Source organism: Stigmatopora nigra, chromosome 6, assembly GCF_051989575.1.
Source record: "Stigmatopora nigra isolate UIUO_SnigA chromosome 6, RoL_Snig_1.1, whole genome shotgun sequence".
In the NCBI taxonomy this organism is placed as follows: domain Eukaryota; kingdom Metazoa; phylum Chordata; class Actinopteri; order Syngnathiformes; family Syngnathidae; genus Stigmatopora; species Stigmatopora nigra.
In genome coordinates, this window is record NC_135513.1 from 8,677,463 (window position 1) to 8,702,479 (window position 25,017).

Sequence of the window (25,017 nt, forward strand, 5' to 3'; positions counted from 1 at the left end):
TGCTTCAATCATGTTTTCTGCTTTTGTCCTCTGGCCATTTTCTCGAGGATTTTCGGTTTTGACAGACTCTGTCAGGTTAACAAGCCTGCTGAGGCTTTCTGACAAAAACAGGCTTTAGTAACGTTCAGGCCCTCATTAATTTAACATAAATCATTATGGAGACCTGTACTAAGGTGCTGGAGCCTTTCCCAGCCAACTATGAGCACCAGGCAGGGGACCATCTTAATTGGTGGCACGCCAATTGCAGAGCAACAAGGAAATGGACAACCATGAACCGTCACATTCATATCGAGGGGCAACAAAGGGTGTTCAACCAGCCTTACAATGTATGTTGTTGGGATGACCGGAAAAAACCCATGCAAGCCCTGGTACACCATGCAAACTCCACACAGAAGGTCCAAACCTGGGCTTGAACCCTGAATCTCAGACCTATGAGGCCGGGCCACCTGCTACTAATATAAAGTAATTTAAAAATATTATTATAAACGTGTCGGCCTCACAGTGGGGGTCCTGGATTCAAATCCAGGTCGATCTACCTGTGTGGAGTTTGCATATACTGTGGGTTTTCTCTGGATGTTTGCACCTAGGTATGAGTGTGAGCATGAATGGTGGTTTGTGTTCTTGTGCCCTGCGATTGGCTGGCCACCAATTCGGGCTGCCACCCACCTCAGCTGGGATAAGCCCTTGCACCCCCGACGACCTGAGTGAGGATAAACCAGTTCAGAATATGAGATGAGAAATTTTATAAGATGAAGATCTTATTAATTGAGTCATCCACCAACAATATTTTTGAATTGTTTTTACAAGTCAGTGTATTGTATGTTAACCTGGGATTCCAGGTGTTCTTGAGTTATAGAATCTTTCTGACGCCATGCTTCCTCGCAGTTGCTCTATGAGGACACTCAAATGGTAACTCTGACGGCACCCTACGTGGCTGGTTTTCTGGCCTTCAGAGAAACCCCTTTCCTATTGGAGGCTCTTCAGCGTCTTGAAAGAAACAAGCCATCTCTTCTACCTCAGGTCAGTTCACGTTGTAGTAAAGTATTATTACTTGCATTATTTAAAATAAAAAAAATCATTTGGCCGTCATCCTTCATTACTCCCACAGTAGAAAATTATGTTTCTTATATACAAATAAAGGTGGGTCTAGTCCTCTCTCCAAGTTATGAGGCAAGTATACAGTACTAGAATAAATCAGTAATAGCAAAGTATGTTGAAATGGATGGAGCTCTTGGTATATTTTCATTGAAAATGAAAATGTTTGGTTGAGCAGTAGAGTAGTTGTCTTTTACCCTGCGGTGTCTGAGTTTGAGCCTTGGCTCCTGTGACAATATTAAAATATAACATCTAATGTTGCATCATTAGTCAATGGACATGTAGATCTTACACATGCAAAAAGTGCTATTGAGATTATATTCATTCATTTTTATAATAAGAACAGTTATTCAAACGGAGGCTAATGTTCCCTTCCAGGCCTGCAAGTGACAGTTATTTGATTAAAATATGGTGACAAAGGCCAAATCACTTAGAGAAGAAAATCCATGTTCAGTGTGATTTATTGATGAGTGTTTTTCAATGAAGAATTCGTCTTTTCTTTCTGGAGCAAGGCAAATTCTCAATTTCTTTTTTATGGTAGTATACGCATTCAATATATATGCTTTATGCACATACAAACGGGTGAAAATCAAGCTCTATTGAACTTTGTTCATGCCAGAGATGCAGTAATAATGAGGACCATTTATTTATTACATGACAACATAATAGAACCCAAATACAGGACTTCAAGGGATAATTAATTAGCCAAATACATGGGGGATGTGAAACTGCGAGACATAGCTTAATTCCCAAATAAACACCCCTGATGGTTATCAATTAGGTAACTCTAGAACCATCAAGTGAAATAACAAAAAAATAACAACATGCCGGTTTACTTGGGTACAGCTGTATATGTTAACAAAATGCAAAATAAGGACAAAAAAGGGCAGCTAATTTAAATAAAGACACTTAAGGTAATAATCATTATTGTCATTGATTTGCCCCAAGGACAGGTCCCTGGAAATTGACTAGCTGGTATAAAAATGTCAATAAATACAAAAAAAGGTGACACAGTAAAGGTCAATTGACCATGTTAATGTTGCAATTTAAATCTGGGTGTCTCGATAGGTGCTGTTTGTGGATGGCAATGGTCTCTTTCACTACAGAGGTAAGGGAAATTTTAATAAAACTAGAGCCTAAGTCTAATTTGTATGTGTAATGTAGTCAAATTTGGAATCTTCCTGATCTATTGCAACAATTATAAACATTGTGTTAAATGAATCACTCTTAATGGTTCGACACAAACACACGCTCTTGTTTCCATTTTTATTAGATTGGCAAATGGTCTACATGTCAATAAGTACTTGTCTTGCCATTTTAGCATGCATGTTTGGACCAGTATTCTAAAGATATGAATCTGAAATTATTCTCGATTATTCTGTGTATTGAGCCACACTCTTCTCTTCAATCTACTCAAAATGACACTCAGATAAAGCAGAATGATTACTAACCTCTTTGTAGGCTTGAATGTTATTGCAGAAGAACAATTAATTCTTCCAATTAATGACTTAACTTGTTAAACAAAAATGTATTTGTACATTAATGATAAACATGTATTCTTAATATAAATTTTGATGACAAATATACTTGCTGTTACTGTGTGGCTCATGTAGAATTTGGACTTGCATGCCACGTTGGAGTGCTGTCAGGCTTGCCTTGTGTGGGTGTTGCAAAGAACCTTCTCCAAGTCCAGGGAGTGTACAAAAATGAAGAACACCTGTTACAGGTAAATTCTGATTTTTTTCCTTTGAGTCGTGCTGCTGTCTTTCCCAAACCTCCTGCATATAAAAGATAAAAAGCGAGCTAATTTTTATTTTTCTGATTTCGGAGAAGAAATCATGTGGAATCTTCTAAATGAGGCCAGTGAACTAACTTTTCACGCATCTTAAATGAATACTAGATTGGATGCATGTACCCATTGTTATTCTTGTACTAGTATGGTTCCATCATATAATTTCTGTGTACTGAGTTTATTTCTTAAATATTTGAATAACCTCATTTGTCTATATTAAAAGGCTGTATTGAAAATGAGAATAATTAGGCCATGTTTACACAACAACAATCTAAAGCAAAAATTAAAAGTGGCATATTTTTGCTTCTTTAATTTCACATTTGCACTACCGAAGAAGAAACCTGCGTGGCCACGAAAACGAAAAACTGCAAGAAACTTCCAACTTGATTAAATTATTCTGTAATGAGCGTAGTCAATAGTTGATTTGCCCCTTACACTGACAAATATATATATAGATATATATCTCAATTAGTTTTTTCACCCATTAAATGGCCCTTTAGCAATGCAATAGCATATTCAGAGTAATTTAACAAACTCAACCAAAAGTATTATGAATCTTGTTATCCATATGCAGTTGCCATATGAACTGCTTGAAATTCATTCGGGCCCAAGGTGAGCCGATTGGCTATCCCAGCTGACTGATCGAGATTTAGAGTATAATTAAATTGTTTACCACTCGTCAGCCAATCACAGTTCAATTATAATATTACTTGTGATTTGATTAAATAAGCACGTGCACACACTTTCAAAACACTGTAAATTGCTTCTGTTTTATTAATTTACACTCATTTTAACAAGATTCAAAATGAATTGTCTAGGGCATATGACAATGTAGAAAGGACTGAAAGAAAAAAAAAGATCTTTTAATATTTTGTAATCTAAGTTATTACATATTGTTTTAATGGTGAAATTTAGTGAAGGAATTGGCATACCCTAATAGTTTAGACTCAAAAATTAAAACATAAATAGAAAGTGAATGTTTGCCTTTTTACTTTTTAAGCTTCTAACATTTTCCTTTAGGCAGATGTTAAGAATTAGAAAACATGGTGTCGAAGGTTAAAGTTATTACTCCCTAATGCTTAATTTTCTTTGGGGAGTAATGGTGCGATAACAACCCCTTTGGCAGTAAAGTCCGTTGGGTTGATCTATCCATCTTTCCAAAGACATAATTTCTCTCTCTCCTTTGGCTGGGGATTATAATTGCTACTGAGCGCAAATGCCAACCAACCATTGTAAATTTAGGTTGTTTTGGGTTCTTGCATTCCCTGAATGGATCTTGTAACATATTGATCAAACGAGCCTATTGAGCTAGTTTGCAGTAACGAAAGACTTCTAAATTATGTATTTAAGCAAAGAGAGGCATTTACTGTATCAGATGCATTTTGTTTTGCTTCATTTTTATTATTTTCTTTTTGAGTCTAGTGATCAAATTAGTGTCGGTTTAACAAAAACATGCAATCTTTTTGGAAGATCAATTTTGATCAGAAGTTTTGATTCTTCGGCCAAGTGGTTAGCACGTTGGTCTCACAGCAGGGTCCTGGGTTAAATCCTGCATGGGTTTTCTCCAGGTACTCCGGTTTCCACCTACATTCCAAAAACATGCATGGTGGACTGATTAGACACTCTTAATTGCTCCTAAAAACTTGCTGTTTTTCTGTGAGTTTTATGGCTCTCTTCCATTTGAGCAACCTTCACAGATTATCTATTTTTTTTTGGTTTGTTCATAACAACCTAGTATATCATTCAAAGATGATGAATGACTGAAAAATGATTGTAATTTTAATGAGCATATCCTCTTCACAAACAACAATCTCATTTTTTCCAAAGAGATATTGGTTTCAAAACATTCATAAATTGAAATGACACAAGAGAACAAATGAGTTCAACTTTCTAAGCAATGGATGGCATTTTTGAAGAAAAATAAATCTATGTTTCTCATTCCTTTTTATCTTCTATGCTTTTGTAGATATCAGAACTGCAGAAAGGAGGAGACAGTTTTCCACTTATAGCAACCTCTGGAAAAGTGCTTGGAAAGGTGAAGATGACAGATTTACAAATAATACCTCATATTTCATGTCTAGCGAAATGATTCGATCATGATTCACTTTTCACGATCCGATCCTGATTAATCACCCACCCCGACCCTTGTTAAAATAAGTGGTACAGAAAATAAATGAAAGCATTCAAGTGAAGTAGAACACAATTTTTTTCTTTGTCTGGGCAGTAAGATTTAATATGATACTTGAACTGAAAAACAGCAGCCTTGTGTGCCCAACCACAAATACTATCTGAGCAGACTACTGCTGCTTACTACTGGACGAGAGTGAATATGTAGCCACCAATTGTTTATTTCCACCAAAAAGATCGATCCAGATGGATTTCGAATCAATACGAGAATTGTGCAATGTAATATCGCAATGTATTGCCAAATCTATTTTTGTTTTAAAACATCTTTGATTCATATGTACTGAAAAATTATTGTTTTTTGTTTTTTTAACCCATTCACTTCCACTCAACTCTATATACAGGCACTACGTACCTCAGACAAAAGCACCAAACCAGTCTATGTGTCAGTTGGCCATAAGATCAGTCTGGATACAGCTGTTAGGCTGACACACTCCTGCAGCCGCTTCAGAGTTCCAGAGCCAATCAGACAGGTACTAAAGATTAAAGATACGTTTGTTTTACTTGGCTAATTATTTTTGATGTGAGGGATGCTTGTTTGCTCAATCAGCAAGTAGCATGAAACCAGCGGTTCCAAAGAACTTCAAATGTTTCATACATGCATTCACCATAGCAATTGTAATTAAAACAAGTACAATGGGATTTTTCCATTTTATTTGTTTTACAAATTAGAACACTATGCAAACAAAACATGAATTTCATTTAAAAATCTCAACTGGATGGCAGCAAAAATTTACTTCACATATTTAGTTTTGCCTTTCAGCTTGGTATGACTATCATTTTTACAACACAATGTATATTTCATTTATGAAAATAAGGCCAGTGAACTAAACAACTCAAAAAGCATTTTATCTCAACATTTTGGCATCTCATTTATCCATTCTAAAAGATTCTGATTAGGTTAACTGTTTGGTAATGTCAAAACATAAATTAATGTGCTGTTACTTGTAGCACACGTGCAATAAATAGCTTTGGTTGACTTTGTGCTGTGCCCTGCTAAATGCAGTGAAAAAAAGATTTGTGGATGGAAGGGCTCACATGCACGCACACCCACTCACACTGCGTGTGTCTTGCCTTCTGCTCAACCTCTGAGACAGTAGTGTACAAAGGACTGTTGATGCCCGGGGGCAACTTGGATTGACGAGAACTAGAAAGTTTCATTGAGAGAGGCTGGTGGGGTGACGTACAGACTGACTCGCTGAACCCCTGGGGTTCTATCAAACACAGGTCAAAGGACCACTGTATTAAAAATTCAGTTTTCTCCAGAATCTATTCTTGTGAAAGGGAACTTGTCTTCTGAATAGCTCGGTCTTGCTGCCGAGTGCCAGCAATTGCAACACTTATTTTGCACCACCAAAAAAATTTAATATTGTGTTTTAATGTTAAAAGATCACCATAATCTTAAAATGTTGTCATATTTGGGAAAAAAACTTGCAAATTAGAATTAGCACATTTTAATTGGGTATATATTATTTGTTTTGCCAAGACACAGATACCCAATAAGGTCCTAAATATAAAGCAGCCATTTAATGACTGGTTTGATTATATGGATTCATGTAAAAACAAGATTTGTAAAAAAAAGTGTAGGATAGACACGGAGGTTGGTGATTATAAGGTAGAAAAAAGTAAAAGTAAGACAAGATTTAAATGCACAATAGGACAAGCTGAAAAAGGAATGAGAAAATTGGGCCTATTATGTTTGTTCATTTTTTTCAAAGGACCATTCCTAAACTGCTGAAATTATTTTTTTTAAACATTTTTTTACTTTTTATGGCTCTTAACAAAGTAAAAATGCCAAACAAATCCATCACATTAAACTTGAAACTTGTACATTAGTCATTGAGGGATTTTTTGAGGGTCAGATTATGGTAGGAGCAGGTATTGCTTTAGATTCAAGTGCATTTAGGTAACAACAAGTATATTTTGTCAAGTCACTTTTCTTGACCACTAAGTTTAATTTAATTTTATTATTATACATTTGATACTTGGTGGTATTGGAGGACATGACTAGTTTCCCTGTGGTGGAAGGTAAGATAATTGCAATAGGTTGGGAATGGTCTAGGTCTCATTTAATAGTCCTCTTTACAGACGCTGATGACTAATATGAGAGTACTGATGACTAGTGTTTGTTTTACATCTCTCATGAGAGCAGTCAAATAAGATATTGCATTGATCTCATCTGGTCTTATTACTACACCCACGTTTTTTGGTAGGAGGCACAAACATGTTTTGTTGATGTGATCTCATCCCTCAATCCTGTTTTATCTTTGCCCAACTGGCTCCAGTAGGCTGTGCTGTGTTCCTACACATAACAGCATCACTTACTTCCCGTTGCATTGAAATCTCACTTGCTCACGCCTTTTAAAATCAGCAACAGTAGCTAACATATCTCTCCCCATATATCAGTGTTCATAAAAGCTATAATCTTGATTTGTTTGGCTGGTGGGGGGGATATTGGAGGCGTATTTAGCAATGGTTAGAAAAGCCATAGTGAGGCCAAGTATGTATGTATGTATACATACTTGTGTCCTAAATTGTGGTGGGAAAAGATGTTAGTGAGACAAAGAATGGAAGACAATTTTGGTGTGTGTGTGTGTGTGTGTGTGTGTGTGTGTGTATGTGCAGCCAGTCACTTGAGCTGGATATTTATTTTGATTGAGTTGCGTATGCACGCAGATTGTGTATTATGACAAACTGAGTCCTGTGGTTTCGTCTTGGCGGTTACTCATCAACATTAACACCACTATTAGTATCATTTCAAAACACTGATTCTTATTGACTGTTGTTTGCTTTATATACACTAAGTGTATCGGATTGCTTGTTAGGGCATCGCTGTTTTCAATTGCATTCAGACCTTGATTCAGGGTCATTTTGGAGCTAGTCCTTCACCCTCTCCTTAAGCATCTCTTTAGTGGAGGTCAATGTACAGGTACACGTTGGATTTTTTAAAAATTCACTTTTGTTTCCATATTTTCGATTAAGCCATAGTGTTTTAAAATAGAGATAGTGATAGAGATAGATTTGTATATATGTAAAAGTCTTAAATTTTCTCCAAAATAGACAGCACCGATGTAATTTTGTTTTTGATGTACCTATACTTCTCTTCAGTTAGTTAGTTTTACCTCCAAAGTATTTCTCTTTTTTTTAATATACAAAAAGGAAGTTGCTGATTCAAACACCCAATGACTTATAAATAAAAATAATCAAAACTGTCAGGGATATTCAAACCTTTTAATACCACTGTATAAGTTGTTAATTGATCACACACATAATTTCGCCGCTCTGCTCATATCCCAAACTAATGCTTACATTCGCCCCAACGAGGGACTGGGTGAGAAAACAGGTTAAAGGGGAAATTACTTTATGGTTAAAAGCCGCAGTGAAGGTTGGGTGAATTCACACTGCAGCAGAATCCCTAGCACTGCTTGAGATTCTAGCACACATCTCTATCTCGTATTTCTCTCAAGAATCCCCAAGAGAAAATAAACGGAAGTGGAAGATGCTCATGCAATGCAAGTCCATTGTTTATTTTCCAGATTTTCCCATCTCAAATCTATGTTTGTACCAATGATAGACAGTGGATAAGACATACACTGAAAAATAATCAATAAATATAGCAACATTATACACAAAAATTTATTTCTCCATTAATCTTTATTCTTGTATGAGTTGATAAATTTGTGTGAGTCCTCTCCCCAAATTAAACATGAATATATTATATAATTTTGATATGTGTATTTGTTTTTAAAATACAGAAATGATTTTAATTGCATGGAGCTAAATGAACCAAAACATGTTTGTATTCCATAATATTGAATTCAGCCTGAATGCTTCTATCATTAGCTCATTTGGCCAAACAAATTATATTTCTATGCATTTAGCTATTAGTTTAATTTAGTTGTTTTTATTTGTTAGTATAAATAATTTTTGCTATGTGGATGACATTTTCTAAATACTGGGAAATGGGGATGAAATGAAATGAGGTGAAAATATCTCAATTAGTGATTGATCGAGGATGCTATTGAATAAATCATAGCATGTGCCACGGTATCTCAGAACAATTGCCTGATGCAAAAATGCAAAAATAGTCTGATTAGATATTCATAAAGAGTTGGCTGACGATGGCATAACAGCATTCTGTTTTTGAGCTTTCACTTGATGTTGCGGAAAAAGCCAAACATATTTTGCAGAAGATATCTGGTTCCTCCCAGGACATTTTAAAATTGAATCATTAATAAGCCATAATGGGAGTAGTGTTCAGTTCTTTCAGATTGCTTACATGTTTTTCATAACCATGTTTTACAATCTGGACAGTATGAGACACATCTACACTTTATAGTACTTTTTTTCATTTTTATGTCTTGTTTTTGTTTCCCCGATAAAGACTTTCCCTGAAAAACAGACAACACATGAAAGATAATAATAAAGCTAGGATCCTATTTTGATAGTAGTATGTTTTTCATTACCTCTCTGTGGTGAAATCCATTCATCCTTTTTTTCCACTGCTAATGGGACTCTTAGGAGCTCTTTAAGATACACAGGAACATCTCATTTCCAGGTCCTCTCCCCAATGTCTGAGTACATTGCACTAAGTACATCTTTATTTATATATCCTGTCACATGACAGTAATCACCTACCTAAGGGTTGACTGAGTAGTAGTTGAAAAGTTAGCAAAACTGTTTACTGTGTTTTACTTGAATGTTGTCTTTCTACTGCTTATCTGTAGCTAAACATAATTGTTCAACAGACACCCTCACATTCAGAAAGGCTTTTTTTTTTGCAATAGGCTGTTTTGGGGTATTGGCTTTGTACAACCTCCCAGCTAAGAAGCAATTAGTGTGCCTCCATCTTGAGTTTTCATGCAGCACGGGTGTCAGGCAGAGACAGGAAATGTAAAAGCAGCTGCACTGCCAGATTGCAAAAGCAGATGGAATTCTAATGTGAGTGATAGGCAATGGGATGCCTGCAAGAACGGAATGAAAGAGAGTTAGGAATACGTAGTGGGTGGGTATACACACAATGTGGGAAAATGCAACATGCTTGTTTTGGAAGGAGCGTTTTTAAGTGTGCAAGTTAGTTGTGAATATAAATTCAGTTCATCTAAGAATTAAGCGTTGTCTATCGCTTTTTTTTTCCATGGCCACTTTGAGCAGGAGATTCAAGAATTGGCTCCACACCCTCCACAATGTGTACACCTCCTTTTCATCATTAAATGGTTAAAATATGTGTGTAACATCGCTTTTTTTCCTTTGTTGACTCACCTAGATTTCCATAACTGACTGATCCATCCATCTAGTCACTTTCATCCATCTTTTCATTGCTTTCTTTTTCTCTCACTTTCTGAATAATTCAGAGCCACATAGCTTGCGTATTTTGGATTGTGCTCTCACCCCTGCAGTTGTACAATCACCCAATACTGCCAGACATGCAAGCAGTCCTTCGAACACACAAAAAAGAGAATTCTAGAATTGATGAGACCACAGAGACTTAACAGAAAAGAGATTACCCGGGACGTGATGATAAGATCAATGCTGTGAAATTCATGGAATTGTAACTTTGGACTCACCATTGACCAGAAAGAAATCTTGACAAGGACTTGTCTGGATGAATGATCTTTTCTCAGTCTTTTCATTTAAATCCCTGCATTAATTTACTTATATCTAACAGCCATCGTCCTCATGTGTTACTTCATTTATTTATTTGTACACTTTATTGTCGACTTTGATTAAGAAACACAAGTTTGAAGTGTCTTAACTATAACTTGTGATTTCATAAATCTGTCTCATTTAAAAGTCACCTACAGGGAGTGCTGTTTTTGCTAGCTTGTGTTTTGTCTGCAGGTGAGGACAATTCCTCAAAAAGTTATGAACAGTTTGAACACAATTTCATGTTCAGCTGGGCTACGGTGCAAGGAAGACAATTAGGTTTCAAGTTGCACCACATGACACATCTATCTTTACAGAATTGTTTCAAGAGGTATTTTAATACTAGGCCAAAATCTCCCTCTTACGCACAAACACGAGAATATTATTTAAGTTCTGTCTGAAACATAGTGATAAATTGTACATATTGAAGAAGTTGGAAGCCCGTACTGCCATCTATCGCATAAGTGGGGTTTCAGGGGCCCTATCAACAGGTGAAAATCTATAATACAGAGGAAACAGTATATTTATAGGATACTTTTTGCTCTTAGCTAGTCGGGATAGGCTGCAGCCCCTCTTTCAAACCCCGAGCAATGGCAGTCAAAACTAAGTTATCTTATAGTTATTGTTCATTCGGACAACCATTCATGCTCATACTCATACCTAGGGGAAATTCTGAGTGTCCAATCACCCTACCATGTATATTTTTGGATTGTGGGAGGAAACCGGAGTACCCGGGGAAAACCCACGGAGTCCTGGGGAGAACATGCAAACTCCACACAGGTGGACTGGCCTGTATTTTAGTCCAGGACCCCAGAGCTGTGAGGCTGACGCACTAACCACTCAAGCCGCCGGGCTACGCCGAATGATCCATCGTGAAGTGTTATTCTATTTAAAATGACTTATCGATAATGGCCCCTTTCCACATGTTTGAGATAAAGTCGGTAATAGACATTTATAGAGTCATGACCGACAGGTTAATATAATACAGGAGATTGACATTATTGCTCCATTGCTGCCACCTGTACCAGTTGACTTTTGAAACTTTTAAAATGTGGAAAAAGAATGTGATTGATTTAAATCGGACATCCCCATTGGGCCCCGAGGCTGTCTAAAAGTTAATATATGACTGTCTGACATTCTGCTGCGGCAGTCTCTGGACTCCAAGCCTTTTTTTCAGGTGAAATGTGGTTGGTGGCTCAGAACACTATTTGAATTATACCTGAAGGCAAACCTAATGATTTCAGTTGGCTATAAAAACAATAGCTTTGGCGTGAAGTAAAACATTTCAGAAAGAGGATTCCAGTGAGAGAAAATGATGTGAAAACAGGAGGCAGAATAGAGAAGACAAGCAATGTGGCAGGCTAAGCATAAATGCCTGGTATAAGGGGTTTTGTAGGGCTAAATGATGAATAGTTGCTCCAGGCCACTGGACCAGACACCTCTGTACATGCGTGTTGCCTGACACCGTTCAAAGCTCTGCAAAGAGCCCACGGTCTGCATCTGTTTGCTTGGTGCATTTACCTTTCTCTGTTCCCTCTTTTTACTCTTTTTCGAGTACACTCAGTTTAATTACTTATTTCCCTCTAGATCTTTCTTTCTCTTTCTTTATAAACAACCAAGCAAAGTTTGGCATACAATTGCAAAGATTAAGGGGGAAAGATGGCACAACGGATACAATAGTTTCATAATTACATTGTATGGAATACAACATTCAGGTTTTCTCAATCTTCTCAAATTTTTGCAAACTTTTTCTCTCATTTGCTGATTGTGACTTGACTACATTCAAGAGATATGGTCATGTTTTTCTACAAGAATCAGGCTGGAGATTTATTTTTGAGTTCTGCCATCTCACAGATTTGCCCGCGGCTCAGATTGTGCAGAATTTCAATATTTTTCCCTGTGCAGGCTCTCAGTGGATTCCTTCATTCTTTCCTAAACACTGAGTGAGAAGGGCTGTCTTTCTTTATGCTTGAGATTTGAGATTGACTGGTGATTAGTCTACTGCAGCTTTCGTCTCCAACTCCCCACAGCACCGCCAAGCATAAGCAGTATGGAACATGGTGTTCTGAATAGTGTCCCTTGCCAAATTCACCATTAATGCAACCTTTCCGTACAGAATCATACCAGAAAGTCTCTGTACTGTAATTATCTTCTTTAAGGAATGTTGTGGTGGGGAGTGGTTATCGCTTTGGACTCACAGTTATGGGGTCGAAGGGTCAATCCCAGGTTGGTCCACACTGTTTGGAGTCTGCATACTCTCCCCAGGCTTGTTGGGGATTCCACTGGGTACTCTGGTTTCTTTCCACATTCCTAAAACATGCTGGGTAAGCTGATTAAGCCACTCTAAACTACCCCGAGATATGAGTGTGAGGGTAAATGGTTGTTCGTCTCCTTGTGCCCTGAATTTGGATGAGTAGTAATGTTCAGTAAGCACAAGGCTTGGGAAAGTTATAGAAAAATTTACTGCTGTTTCGAATGTTCCAAAGAGTCTTCATCATCAGTAAGTAAAAGAGGTTTGAAACCGCACATACTTAATGTCAATTGTCCAGCCATCGAAACTGAGTGACCACAGGATAGAACCTTAGTCAAGGACTTGACCGATCATTCGATGGGCCCTCTGTCAGAGCTCGATTGTTACTCTGTGGACAGACACAAACTTTCGGTATCGCGAACAGATGCAACCCATTCCTTAGGAAAAGAAACATGGCAGATCTTTTTGAGTTTGTTAAAAAGCACCTGATTGACCTTCGGGCCATGAGAAACAAAATTCTCCGGTCTGGTGAGACAAAAATTGAAGTCTTTTGAGTAAATGAAAGTGTTTTAAGAAAATCAGGCACCACTCATCAATTTGCCAATACCCTCTCTACAGTGAAGCACGGTGGGGGCAGCGTCACGCTGTGGGGATTCTTTTCAGTGGAACAGGAAAAATTGTCAAGATAGCAGGAAATATGATTCTATCAATGTACAGATACACCACAAAAACGCTTTAGGCTGTAATTGCTATCATAGGTGCATCACTGAAGTATTGGCCAAAGGCTTCAAAATAATTATGTATGTAGATCCAATATCCCATTTTTTAAAATGTTTAATACAATTCCAAAAATTCCCCAAACAATTTTTCTCACATTGACATTGTGTGGAGAAATTAGGGCGAAAACATTTTGTTCAATTTTGTAACAGGGTTGCAACATTAAAAAAAAATCTAAACTGTTTGACTCAAATGTTTTGCCAACATATATTTTTGAAAACTGTTACTAACCAAAGATTTTTCACAAATCGATAATATATATAAATATCTCAAAAACAAACATGATAACCTTGGATATAGTTATGGATCCCAAACATAAATTACGAATATATGTATGTGAATATCATTTACGACAAATTCCTCCCCATAATTCCAAGACCAGATGTCAGTGTTATAATTTGGTTAATTCATTTTTAATTTGATCTGAGAAAGTATATCTGGATGACTTTACTGTGTGAGAACCTAACTGGCTTGAAAATAGTTCATGTTTATAATTGAGTTATTCCCAAGATGACCACAGTTATATGTTTGGTCCCCCACAACCTCAATGTTTATATTAAAAATGCTGAGCCGCGTTGGCCTAAACACCTGTCTCCACAGAATGATTTATGTTTGTCAGGTTTGCCAGTAAAGGCCAGTGCTTTGTTTGTTCTGAGTAAAGTCAGCATTAAGGTCGCCTCGTTTCCATTTCAAACATCTAGTGTGAATGTTCACTGTGTAAGGGCGTTCCTCCACGCCTCTGAACACATTTGATTGTGATGTCTTCCCTTCCATGTTCATCCCTTGTCAGGTTCCCACTCACCCCCCCATCTCTCTTCTTTCACAGGCTGACCTTGGCTCCAGAAAGTACCTTCGTGATCTATGACAGAGACAGGAAACGCTGAATGATGAATGATGTAAGTAACTGGATGTACATGCTTTTAACTTTCTGATATACATGTACAGACACACACAAATGTTTTAACAGAGATTATTTGTCAAAAGAATTTGAAGCAAATGAGATTGAGGAAACTCAAAACATGTCTTTTGCTCTTTTTGTTGGTTATCTTAATCATTCTCATCAAAGGTACCGTTTCATTTTAACCCAAGTAATTTTGAAGAGGTTGTTCATGTTGACATACCTCATGTTTGTTTATATATTTTCCATTCTTTCATTCACTCATTTTCCTATACTATTATCCTCACACGTACAAGGGGTCACCAGGGGTGCTGGAACCTATCCCGACTGACTTCAGGCACCAGGGGGCTGGCCAACCAATCGCAGGCCACAAGGAGACAGACAACCATTTACACTAACACCTCAAACAGCCGACCTTGTTTGTCTTTGGCATGTGGGAGAAAACCAGAGTACCTGAAAGAATCCCACGCAAGCCCAGGGAGAACATGCAAACTTCTCAAAGTGAGGACCGACCTGGGATCGAACCATCGACCCCAGAACTGTGAGACTGACACACTAATCACTCGGTCACCGGGACGCTATACATTTTCCAGATATGTTTAAATTCTTTATTAGTGTGCAGTTGCGACCTTGGTGAAGTCACACACACATCTGAAACCAGTGAAATTAAAGTCATATATCACAAACACAGTGTACCAAGGCCAGGAGCCCAACAGGGAATTCTGTTTATAACCTCTCTATCAACACGGTGCGTGTGGTGTAGTTACCTACAGTATGTTGTGCATTATCCAATGCAGCACAATAATCATTTTTACTCACAGTATATGTAGGTTGCAGTCAAACTGGCTTGCTTCCTGACAGAACCACTAGCACATGCGCTTTCACAATTTGTGGGCAGGGAAGGTTAGATAAGGCACAAAATGTCAACATAGACAACTTGTTCATGCAGTTTAAAGATGATGACTTTCTATAGATGTCTAATGTGGCTCATGCTAGTCTCTTATGGAAGGGCTCTTAAAATGACCGCCCTATTCTTTATTCCCTTCCCCAAAGAAAAGTGTCAGTGTAGTTGGAAATTCACGATAATCTGGTTCAAGATTTATCAGAATATAAAGTGTGCACAGTTTTGGACTTTGTACCTCAGTGAACCCTGCTATGACACATAATGGGACTCACCCCCTCAGAAGCTTCCTGACTTGAAGAACCCTCTGAGTGCGCTCTGTTCTTTGATCACTTGCTACAAAGAGGCTGAGACAAGGAGATGGGCTTTGTGCTGAGTCAACAGGGCTATCGTAGCTGTTTTTTCTTGATTTTAACCTATCTTTACCCTCTCGCTCTCTTATTAGGTAGCAACCATGCTTGATCAAAAGCATTGGCCCTTTGCTGCTATGTGAAGAGCTCTACATTTGAAACTGTAACAGCTTTGCAGTCTTGGGGGCCTCTCCATTAACACATCTGTATGCTAGGAACGTATATTTCTCCTAACAAGATTAGGTAAAGGTCAGGTAACAGTGAGGGGGCGCTTGCAGTATGGTCCCATCTAGTCAACTAGACCAGTGCGCAAACTATTCTACTAAGGGCGCAGTGGGTGAGGGTTTTCATTTCTACTCATCGATGGGACATCTTTTCATTTAAAAGGTCTCTTTCAAGTGCAGTCAGTGTATTGCAATCAGGTGGTTCTTGTTTCTGCAGACACCTCATTGGTTAAACTGTCCGTGCTGGATTAGTTGGGGGAGAAAAAAACTGTACCCACAGTGGCCCCTGAGGAGTGCTTTGCGCACTCCTGCCCTAGACTAATTTTAAAAATTCTGTGGAGCAGTGCGTCCATGTAAGGACAAAACTGTGAAAATGTGCAAAATGTCATCTACCACAAAACTTTAATAGATTGACTTTTATGGAACAAATGTGGGCACTAAAGATTTTAGAAACCCCTCGTGAATTCTGCTCTGTAGACTGTAACTAAATATAAACTGGATCACCAAAATTTTAACAAAAAAAAAAATACAAATAAAAACTGCATCTGATTGCAAGCCATACATTTTATTATGGGATATTTATTAACAAAATTTGCATCAACAACATGTTTCTGTGGGAGAGGATGACAAATTATTTATCTACTACCTGCAACAAGCCCATTATCACATTAAACATAAATAACGTCCTCTGTTGTTAAGGCTGCACTTTTCAATGAGAGAGAAAAATATATGTGCAAATAGTTCAAAACATATTGGATCTAGATCTTTTCTTTAGCTACACCATTCAAGGATGCCTGTGAGATCCTGTCATGGTTTGGACTTTGCTTGTCTACCGAAACATTGTGCTTACCAGCTTAAGAAAAAATGCAGCTGAACTCACTGAAACATTTTTCATCATGAAGCAAATTAATAAATGAAACCACAAGGCTAAAATAACAAAGGAATTCATCAGCAAGAAATGCAACATGCAAAAGAGGTTAGTGAAAGGGTCAAGTCACGAAATAAGGATTAAAGGGATGTTGATAAGCTTCGACAGCTATTCAAAACAAAGGATCTTCAACTTCATACAGCATTGATTCTCATTCACAAAGAAGATCTATTTGGAGTTCCAGTGCTTTTGGTCACCTCAGAGTGAGGTCCACATTCACATTAATATTTCGAATTCCAAATCTAAGTGTTTTTTGTCAAGAAACAAAAAAGAAATCAAGGAATTGACCTAACTTTTCCTGTCATTTGAGTCTTAAAAATGAAATAATAAAATAATAAAAAGTAAGAGTTGAGGTAGAATTCAGTGTATGAGTACGGGTTACTCCAAACGTGGAGATTTTTCCCAATCAACTTCATGCAGTTGTACAAATTTCAGCGGCCTTTCCAGTGCCACATTTCTTAAATGTCATGGAAGATGTAAAAGCAATCAGCAATCTGAAGGTTGGACTGATCAGCTCTGTTGGGAGTAGATGCTTTCATGAAAAAGTTAGAGTGGTACAAGGGCACACACGAGTGGTGCTCTTCATTTTCAGTATTGTCTTCTGTACTCCATAACTTTGCTTGTTGACATTTTCAGAAACAGCATCAATTATTAAATTTGATTCATGGATCGATTGCCAACTATGGACAAATTGACAATTTGTAGCCAATCAAAGTTCCCTAATATTTGAAATATATATATAAATGTAAAAGTCATCATGTGCTGATGATAGTTGTTTTCAAGTTTTTACGTTACTTGAACCGGAAGTTTTTTGGATTCAATGGCATCAACTTTACATCAAGTCTGTGTGAGCACTTTTCGCGTAATATTCGAAGATTTCAGTATTATTCGGAGAAAGTCACAAAATTATGAGATGAAAAATGTTACATTACTTATTTTTACATCACTCGAACTAGAATTTGTCAGGGGTCAACTTTTGGTGACATTAATTTCGTTTGAAAAATTTAATTTTGGAATAATTTGGGGGGATTATTTGATTCCTGTTGAAAAATCATTGATGCACACAATTTGTTAATATAGCACTGACTAGTTCATGATGTGCACTTGCGTGTAGTGCGGCATATTTTTTGCATTGAAAAAAATGTCAAGGCAGACCACCAGCGGAAAATCTAAAACATAGTTTTAAATCAAAAGATTTTCCGCTGGTGGTGTGCCTTGACATTTTTTTCAATGCAAAAAATATGCCGCACTACACGCAAGTGCACATCATGAACTAGTCAGTGCTTGTATACAGTATGTTAATTCTCATGCGCTTTGCTCTTACTCTATAACTACTTACTTTTTTTACACCGGGTGACAAAGCAGGAGCAGGGGAAAACAATGTAGAGCTTAATTAGCTATTAAATGTGTTCTCTCTTTGTATTATTTCCTATATCAGTGAAAAACTGTACTTACAATGTCTGATTGTTGAATATATATAGGAATCTATTTATACTTAAATGTTCTATTCTAATCATCCTTAGCTCACCATGTGTTAGTTCATGCCTTTCTGGTTTTCTGGCGCTTGTTTTATCAAAATTCTTTGCGCTTTTTGCTAAATTGTTTGTGCTTTTTGCTAAATTAGCATGATCTTCCTTCTCTTGTGTGAGTCTTTCCACATTTGGCTATGGAATGTTCACTGGCACATTGTGCTCTGTTGAACAGATGGTATCATTTTCAATTAGTAAAGCATAATGTTCAGCCAAATTTGATCTTTTCTTAATTAATTGCTTGCTAATAGACATTTTAAAAGTGTTTTTTGATGACCTGTTCATCTAACAGAGCTGCTTTTATTCACAAATGTCTCTCGTGGGTACATTTGCAAAGTCAGAGGTCGCTGAAGGCATCAAGTTGTGTCAAAGTGGTAGAACAATGGTGCAGTTGTGCTTTTTCTTGCTTCATTCTCCTTTTTAATGGTTTCTGTTGACCTATTTCACGCCAATGGAGATGCAAATAGCCAAGGCAGGAGTCTGAAGGGAACTCATTCTTTAGAATTAGTGGAGAAGGAGGGTGTTGGTGATGCTCTATGAAGTCATTTTAAACCCTGTATATCCCTCTCTCATTATGTTGTTCTCATGCAGTGAAGGAGAACTGTAGCATCCATTTTCATCATAGACAAAAACCCAGATATTCAAGTTTTGCCTCACCTCCCTCTGCCCGGGTGCCGGCATGCGCCACTCAGGGATTGATAAATTGCCACCAACTGCCTCATTTTTCATTGTGCCTGCTTTGTTGTCGAACAAGAATGCACCACATCTTTGTGAGCTCCTCTCTCATGATAGGAATAAGCTCAAAACCCCAGGAATGTTAGACAGAAGACCAGAAAAAAAGTTGTGAAATGTCATAAAAACTATTTTTACCATAAGAGTCATGGGTTTAAATTGTAGTTTCTCATTTTGTGTTCTTCTATCGCTATTGTGTATTTTATTGTTGAGGTAGGTGAATTGCTAGGAACAGTGTCAATATGAAGACCATGCAAGTAATTTGAGAATCAAGTCCAAGACTAGACTGTCTAAATCTTATCCTGAACCAAGATTGGTGTCAAAAGTCAACCAAAAAATTAGTGAGCCAATGAATTGACTCCGTAGGGGACAGACACAGTTGAAGATGTCATTCTCGGTTTTATGGTCTCGTTCCCGCTTCACATTTCTCCCTACAAGTTTAGATATCATTTGTGTTGACATGGATACTGTATTTTTGTTAGAGTTCAGGCAAAAGAAATGAAAAACACCAACATCCCAGCCATTCCTCTCGCATCCTAGTGATAATAGTGCCGCCATGGTTAGCAGCTGCGTACCTTTATATCACACATCTCCAGTCAGGCGTGTTGGGAAGGTTGACTTACCTCCGGCAGGAAATCGGTGACTTGAAAGCAATCGAAGGTCACAGAGACGAGTAAATCAATGGAAACGTCACTAGTCTGTTTTTTTTTTGTTCTTATCATGCTCTGAGGCTCTCCAGTGGCATGACCCTCTGAAGGTGGATCATGTCAAACTGTAACTGTAATACACTAACCATTCACTTTATTTAGCACACCTGCACTTTCCCAAGACATGCATGACAATATGAAAGTATAATATGGGTTTACAAGATTTTGATGGTCAATTTTTAAAAACTGATTTTCCCATTTCTGCACAAAACATCCAAATTCAACCCCCATAACCACCAATCTGCTAAACTGTCGTTGACACTTAGGAAATATTTTTCCTCAGCCCTCATGCCCCAAAATATTAGCACTTCGTTTTGCTTTTCATCGTGTTAGCTAGAATGCAAATTTGCGTAAAACTAGTTCATTCACGATCAAGTTATTGCAAAATTCCTTTTTGTTATCAGTGACCTGTGACCGCATTGCCCAAAAATATAGTCACCTATTCAGTTTCCTATTCCAGACATCCTGTAAGTTTAATTTTAAAAATCCCTTATATCGTTGTTGTATCTCTTGAACCTAAACATACAGACGAATAGCTCCGCCTTTCATAGGTTTCAACTATCGGTGAATGTAATAAGAGCCATCATACTCGCAAGATATGGCGAATACTGAACATACTGTATTAGTATACACAGATTAGCCCTGCTCTGATCAAACAAGCAATATCTGATGAATAATCTATCTGATATTTTCATGCAGTATGAACAGACCCATAGCATGATCCATTTGTCCTTCCAGAGAGGATAAGTAGATCAAACTTGTCGATGTTGAACCTTTCAAGGCGTCTTCTTATAACTATTTCCTGACAGATGACATTTAGTTATGGTTTAAAATTTATTATTATAACAGAATTTAGGGACGTGGGGTTTGGATTGCGTTGCATCCCAAAGGCCCCGCAAAGCAATGTAAGTAAAAATTCAAGCCTTATTATCACAAACAAACAGCTTCTCTAAAACCCAGTTTTATGGTGCTTCTGTCTCGCTACTGTATATGGCTATTTTCATACCCTACAGTATCGTTTGGTCTAAAACACCCACATACTATGCCACTCGATGCTCATTTTAGCCTCCAAGGAAATACTGGATGCATCTCACAGTTTTCGAGCTCTGCATTGATCCCATGCTAATCTGCAGAATCATCTCCTCATCTGTGAGCTGACATCGCATCAGTAGTTGCTCTCCCTCTTGCGAAGAATGCTTATTTCCTTCCATTTCACACTATCCCCCTGAGATCTCGTCTACATTACTGTATACTTGCGCTAGTAATTTTGATTGGTTCTTCTTTTTCGACCAGTAGTATCTTCGGGAAAAGCAGCAGTTGCTACTTACGCAAATGTTGGCCTCTTACGCACGCATACAATGCGCACACAGCACCTACTAGAAAGAACCCAAAGCCTCTGGGCTTTTCACCGCAGCCTACTGTAATGCCTCTGCTACCGAGCCATTCATAAGCTGTAATGGGCCTGTTGGTGTGGAGTATATCAACATGAGTGGTGGTGGCTCATATTGCTCGTGATTTTCCAGAAGATGATGCATCAGACCCAATGCATCACACCCACTCCAACTCATTTGCATCAGAGGGCTACGGTGTTTCACTCCCGGCAAGGAAAGTATGTGATTTGTTGAGAGGATGAGCAGTGAATCAACAATGTTGTTGTGAGACTTCAAACTCTAATGTTGCAAAAATATGTTTTCACTCTGTCCAGGCAAATAGTGTCAATATTTATAGCTCCATTTGAAGCATAGTGGGGATGGAAATGCATTTTTGTTGTTTTTGGTTGTTATTTCTGTTTAGATTGCTGTGTTGTTTAACGTTTTAGATGTGTGTGGGGTAGGGTTTTTTTTGGTGAGTAAGTAGTGATGGTAGATATTTGACTTTGGCAATTAAAACATTGCTTAAGTAGATTTTTTTCTCATATTCACATTCAGATTTTTAATCCTTGAATTAGATTTTTTTGTCTGTGTATAAACAAACACAGATTCCAATCTAGGCTCAGCTCCCCTCATGGAAGTTTGTATCTTCATCCCGAAATGTTGTTTGGTAAGTTTGGTTCATTAACGACTAATTAGGTATATTGGCATGGATCATCCATGTGCCCTGCGGTTGGCTGACTTTGAAAAGTCCTGAGTGGCTTCTAGCCTGAAGTCAACAAGGATAGGCTCCAGTTTACCTTCAAACTTTAGCGAGGACAAGTGGTAAAATGCTAAATTAGAAATACTTATATCGCACATTTATCTACACGCGTTTACTATACCGAGACATTCATACACCAGTAGGGATACCGCTATAAAAGGATTTGTCAACCCACTGAAAGAAAAAGAGGGCTCAGTATCTTGCCCAAAGACACTTTGCCAGCAGGCAGGAGTAGCTAAGAATCAAACTACCAGCCCCTCGGTCCCGGCACGACTGCCAACTGCTCCATGAATTGATGAATGGTGGGAACAAGATGAAAGTAAAGTCAGGTAAAATAAAACTCTCGCACGTGAGTCAAAATATGTATTGCAAATTTGGTGGTGCACAGAAAATAGTGACTAGTTAGTTTCAGTGCCTGGATGCAACAAAAGGATACTCCTCACCATTAAAATCTTAAAATAATTGCCCAATGTCAAGTTTCAGCTTCCTGAAAAGTCTGGCGCCCATTTTCACTGACATTTTCTCCATTTGTCACTCTGCCTTTTCCATCACTTTCTCTTTCAGCCTTCAATCACCCTAGAGCTCACTGACCCTTTCACAAGGTAGAGGGTAGTATTAGGGGCATCGCTTTAAAATGCTTGGTGATAGTTGGTGAGCAGCTGCTTTGGTGCGGAAATGAAGGCAGGCCAGCCAGACAGGCAGGCTTTTCACTGCTCACTGATTCCATCTTTTTGGAATTCATCTGTCATCGGTGCCCATGGTGTAGTCAACTGAGGAAGCCAGTGTAGTGGACATTGAGGGACCACAAGAGAGCGGATCTCAGCTGTTAGAAACAGTATGAGGAAAGGACATGTTTCATTTTACAATATACTGCAATTCATGCTTCAAGTAGTTATTTGACATCTACTGAATGTTATGGAGAAAGGGTGAATATTTGTACCTGTAATCTTAGTATTTAACTGGTGTTTCCCCACTTTAATAATTATGGCCAATTCTGACTGCACAGTCTGATTTGGTCTACGACACAAAACTGCAGTAAACAAATACAACTGCAATAATGAATGCGTTACCAACTCCCCTTGCAGGACTTCAGTCATGCTGAACATCAGTAATTTTAAACCATTTTGTCATATTTCCCAGTTAGTTGGGTTGTTGTTTGTGGCTTATACAACTAGCCTTAGCAGATTTGTAAGCATACATACTGAAATAGCCACAAATATACATTCTAGTGGCTCGTGATTGGCAGCATTTACAGCCAGCATGACCCTCTACTGTCCATATATTGTAGTGACTCAATTTACCATAATTCATCTCCCTGTGACGTGGAAGGCGATTCATGGTGGCCTCAGCCTCTCCAAAGAGGTAGAGTTTAGTTCCCTTTACAGGAAATGTGAAAATATTGCCTATGTTATGTGAGGCCATAATGCCTTTAAGCTTCTGAGCACAGAATATCACAGCCTTAATTACTGCAGAAACATCTGCTGACTTTTTTGTAAACACCTCATCCAAATTTTTTATTCTTCAAGTAAGTAACTCTTTCTTAAAAATGAATTTTCCAGTGCGTCATTTGTTTTTTACTCTGTTCAATTGTTTGTTGTGATGGAGTTGCTCTTTGTTTGGCCAAATGTGAAAGGAATCATGCAAACCACACAAGCAGATTTTTAAAAAATTGTATTGCACTCTTGCTTTAGTTCTCTTTGTTCCTGCCACTCTTTTGGTGTAATTTAATCCTTGACAGCCCACAAATGCCATAGGAGTCCACATGTTCACTTGTATCTTGGACATACAGGGTGACAGGTTCACTAAAGTTAGTCCAGTGCGCACTAACCGGCCAGACAGGGTAGCAGAGATAATTGTCCATCGATCTCCTGAAGCTTAAACATCGATCCTATGTCTCTTTCTTTGCAATAAAAGCTTCCTGGGACTTCTCAATTAAGCATTGTGCTCTGGACTGTTCATACAGCAAAAATGTTCTGACATCTTCAGTTACCATATTTCTCAGTAATTATAACTAAAACCATTCTCCAGAATAATTGCAAAGAAAAATGCAAATGAACAATATCTTAGCTATGTTTTATGACCAACCACCTCGTAAAAACAATCTAATCGTGCCTGTAGTCATAAAAATGCTAAATCAAGTCAAATCATTGGTTTCTATTTTCAAAACTAAATATCTTTATAGTAGTTGTACTACTTTCATAATGACCTAGCATGGAAACGTCCACTTAAGCTCCATTTCCCCTGGCAGTTCCAAGCCTCTAATGCACTTCCTGCATTTGACGTCAAAAAGAAAGCAAAACACAATGGCAGACATAAGGGGAGATAAATACTTCAAATTGATTTACCCAATGACTAAACTCATGTTACATATTCATTCTTCATTCACTAAAATATCTCCAAACTGAAGTTAATGTCACAACCCATATATATTTTACATGTCGCTAGAGTGCACGATATGAGGGTCAAAATAACATTCCAAATAACATATTACATAAGTTCAATTATGTTGTTAAGCACAATGTTTTTGTTTGTCTTGACACTTTATATGTAGAATAACTTAAAGCTCATCACGCTATAGATATTCCTGTTACCTTGCTCAAGAGATGTGTTATGACATCACTCCTTGAGATTAGCTTCAAATGGGATCATTGGGGCACTCCAAGAGGGCATTGTTGAATGGCCGAAAATGCTAAAAATGTTCACATTTGAAGAAAAGATGTGGTTTCCCTGTCACCTCTTAAATTGCCTGTACCTCCTCTTTGTCACAATACCGCAGTCATTAGTACGCACAGCCATGCCAGTTTAGGCCTGCCTCTGAGATTTGTCATTTGATTATTCACAGCCCCCTCAACCTGTCCCAGGTCTGCTAG

General features: G+C 37.9%; 1 protein-coding gene across 7 annotated transcripts in view; it reads left to right on the forward strand.

Moving 5' to 3' along the window:
• The window catches only part of LOC144197989 (endonuclease V-like), a 46,473-nt gene that overhangs the window by 2,394 nt on the left and 19,062 nt on the right, over nucleotides 1-25,017 (forward strand). For 6 of the 7 annotated variants that reach the window (XR_013326636.1, XR_013326638.1, XR_013326635.1 and 3 more), the window contains exons 3-8: nucleotides 886-1,020; nucleotides 2,164-2,203; nucleotides 2,709-2,821; nucleotides 4,854-4,922; nucleotides 5,416-5,544; nucleotides 14,572-14,641. Coding sequence is in view for 2 of the 7 variants with exons in the window: in XM_077718755.1 (XP_077574881.1) it covers nucleotides 886-1,020; nucleotides 2,164-2,203; nucleotides 2,709-2,821; nucleotides 4,854-4,922; nucleotides 5,416-5,544; nucleotides 14,572-14,610 (525 nt within the window). In the remaining 5 variants the exon portion in view is untranslated. Of the gene's footprint in view, nucleotides 1-885; nucleotides 1,021-2,163; nucleotides 2,204-2,708; nucleotides 2,822-4,853; nucleotides 4,923-5,415; nucleotides 5,545-14,571; nucleotides 14,642-22,711; nucleotides 22,920-25,017 lie in introns of those variants that run through there. The other variant, XM_077718756.1, reaches the window with a different exon arrangement.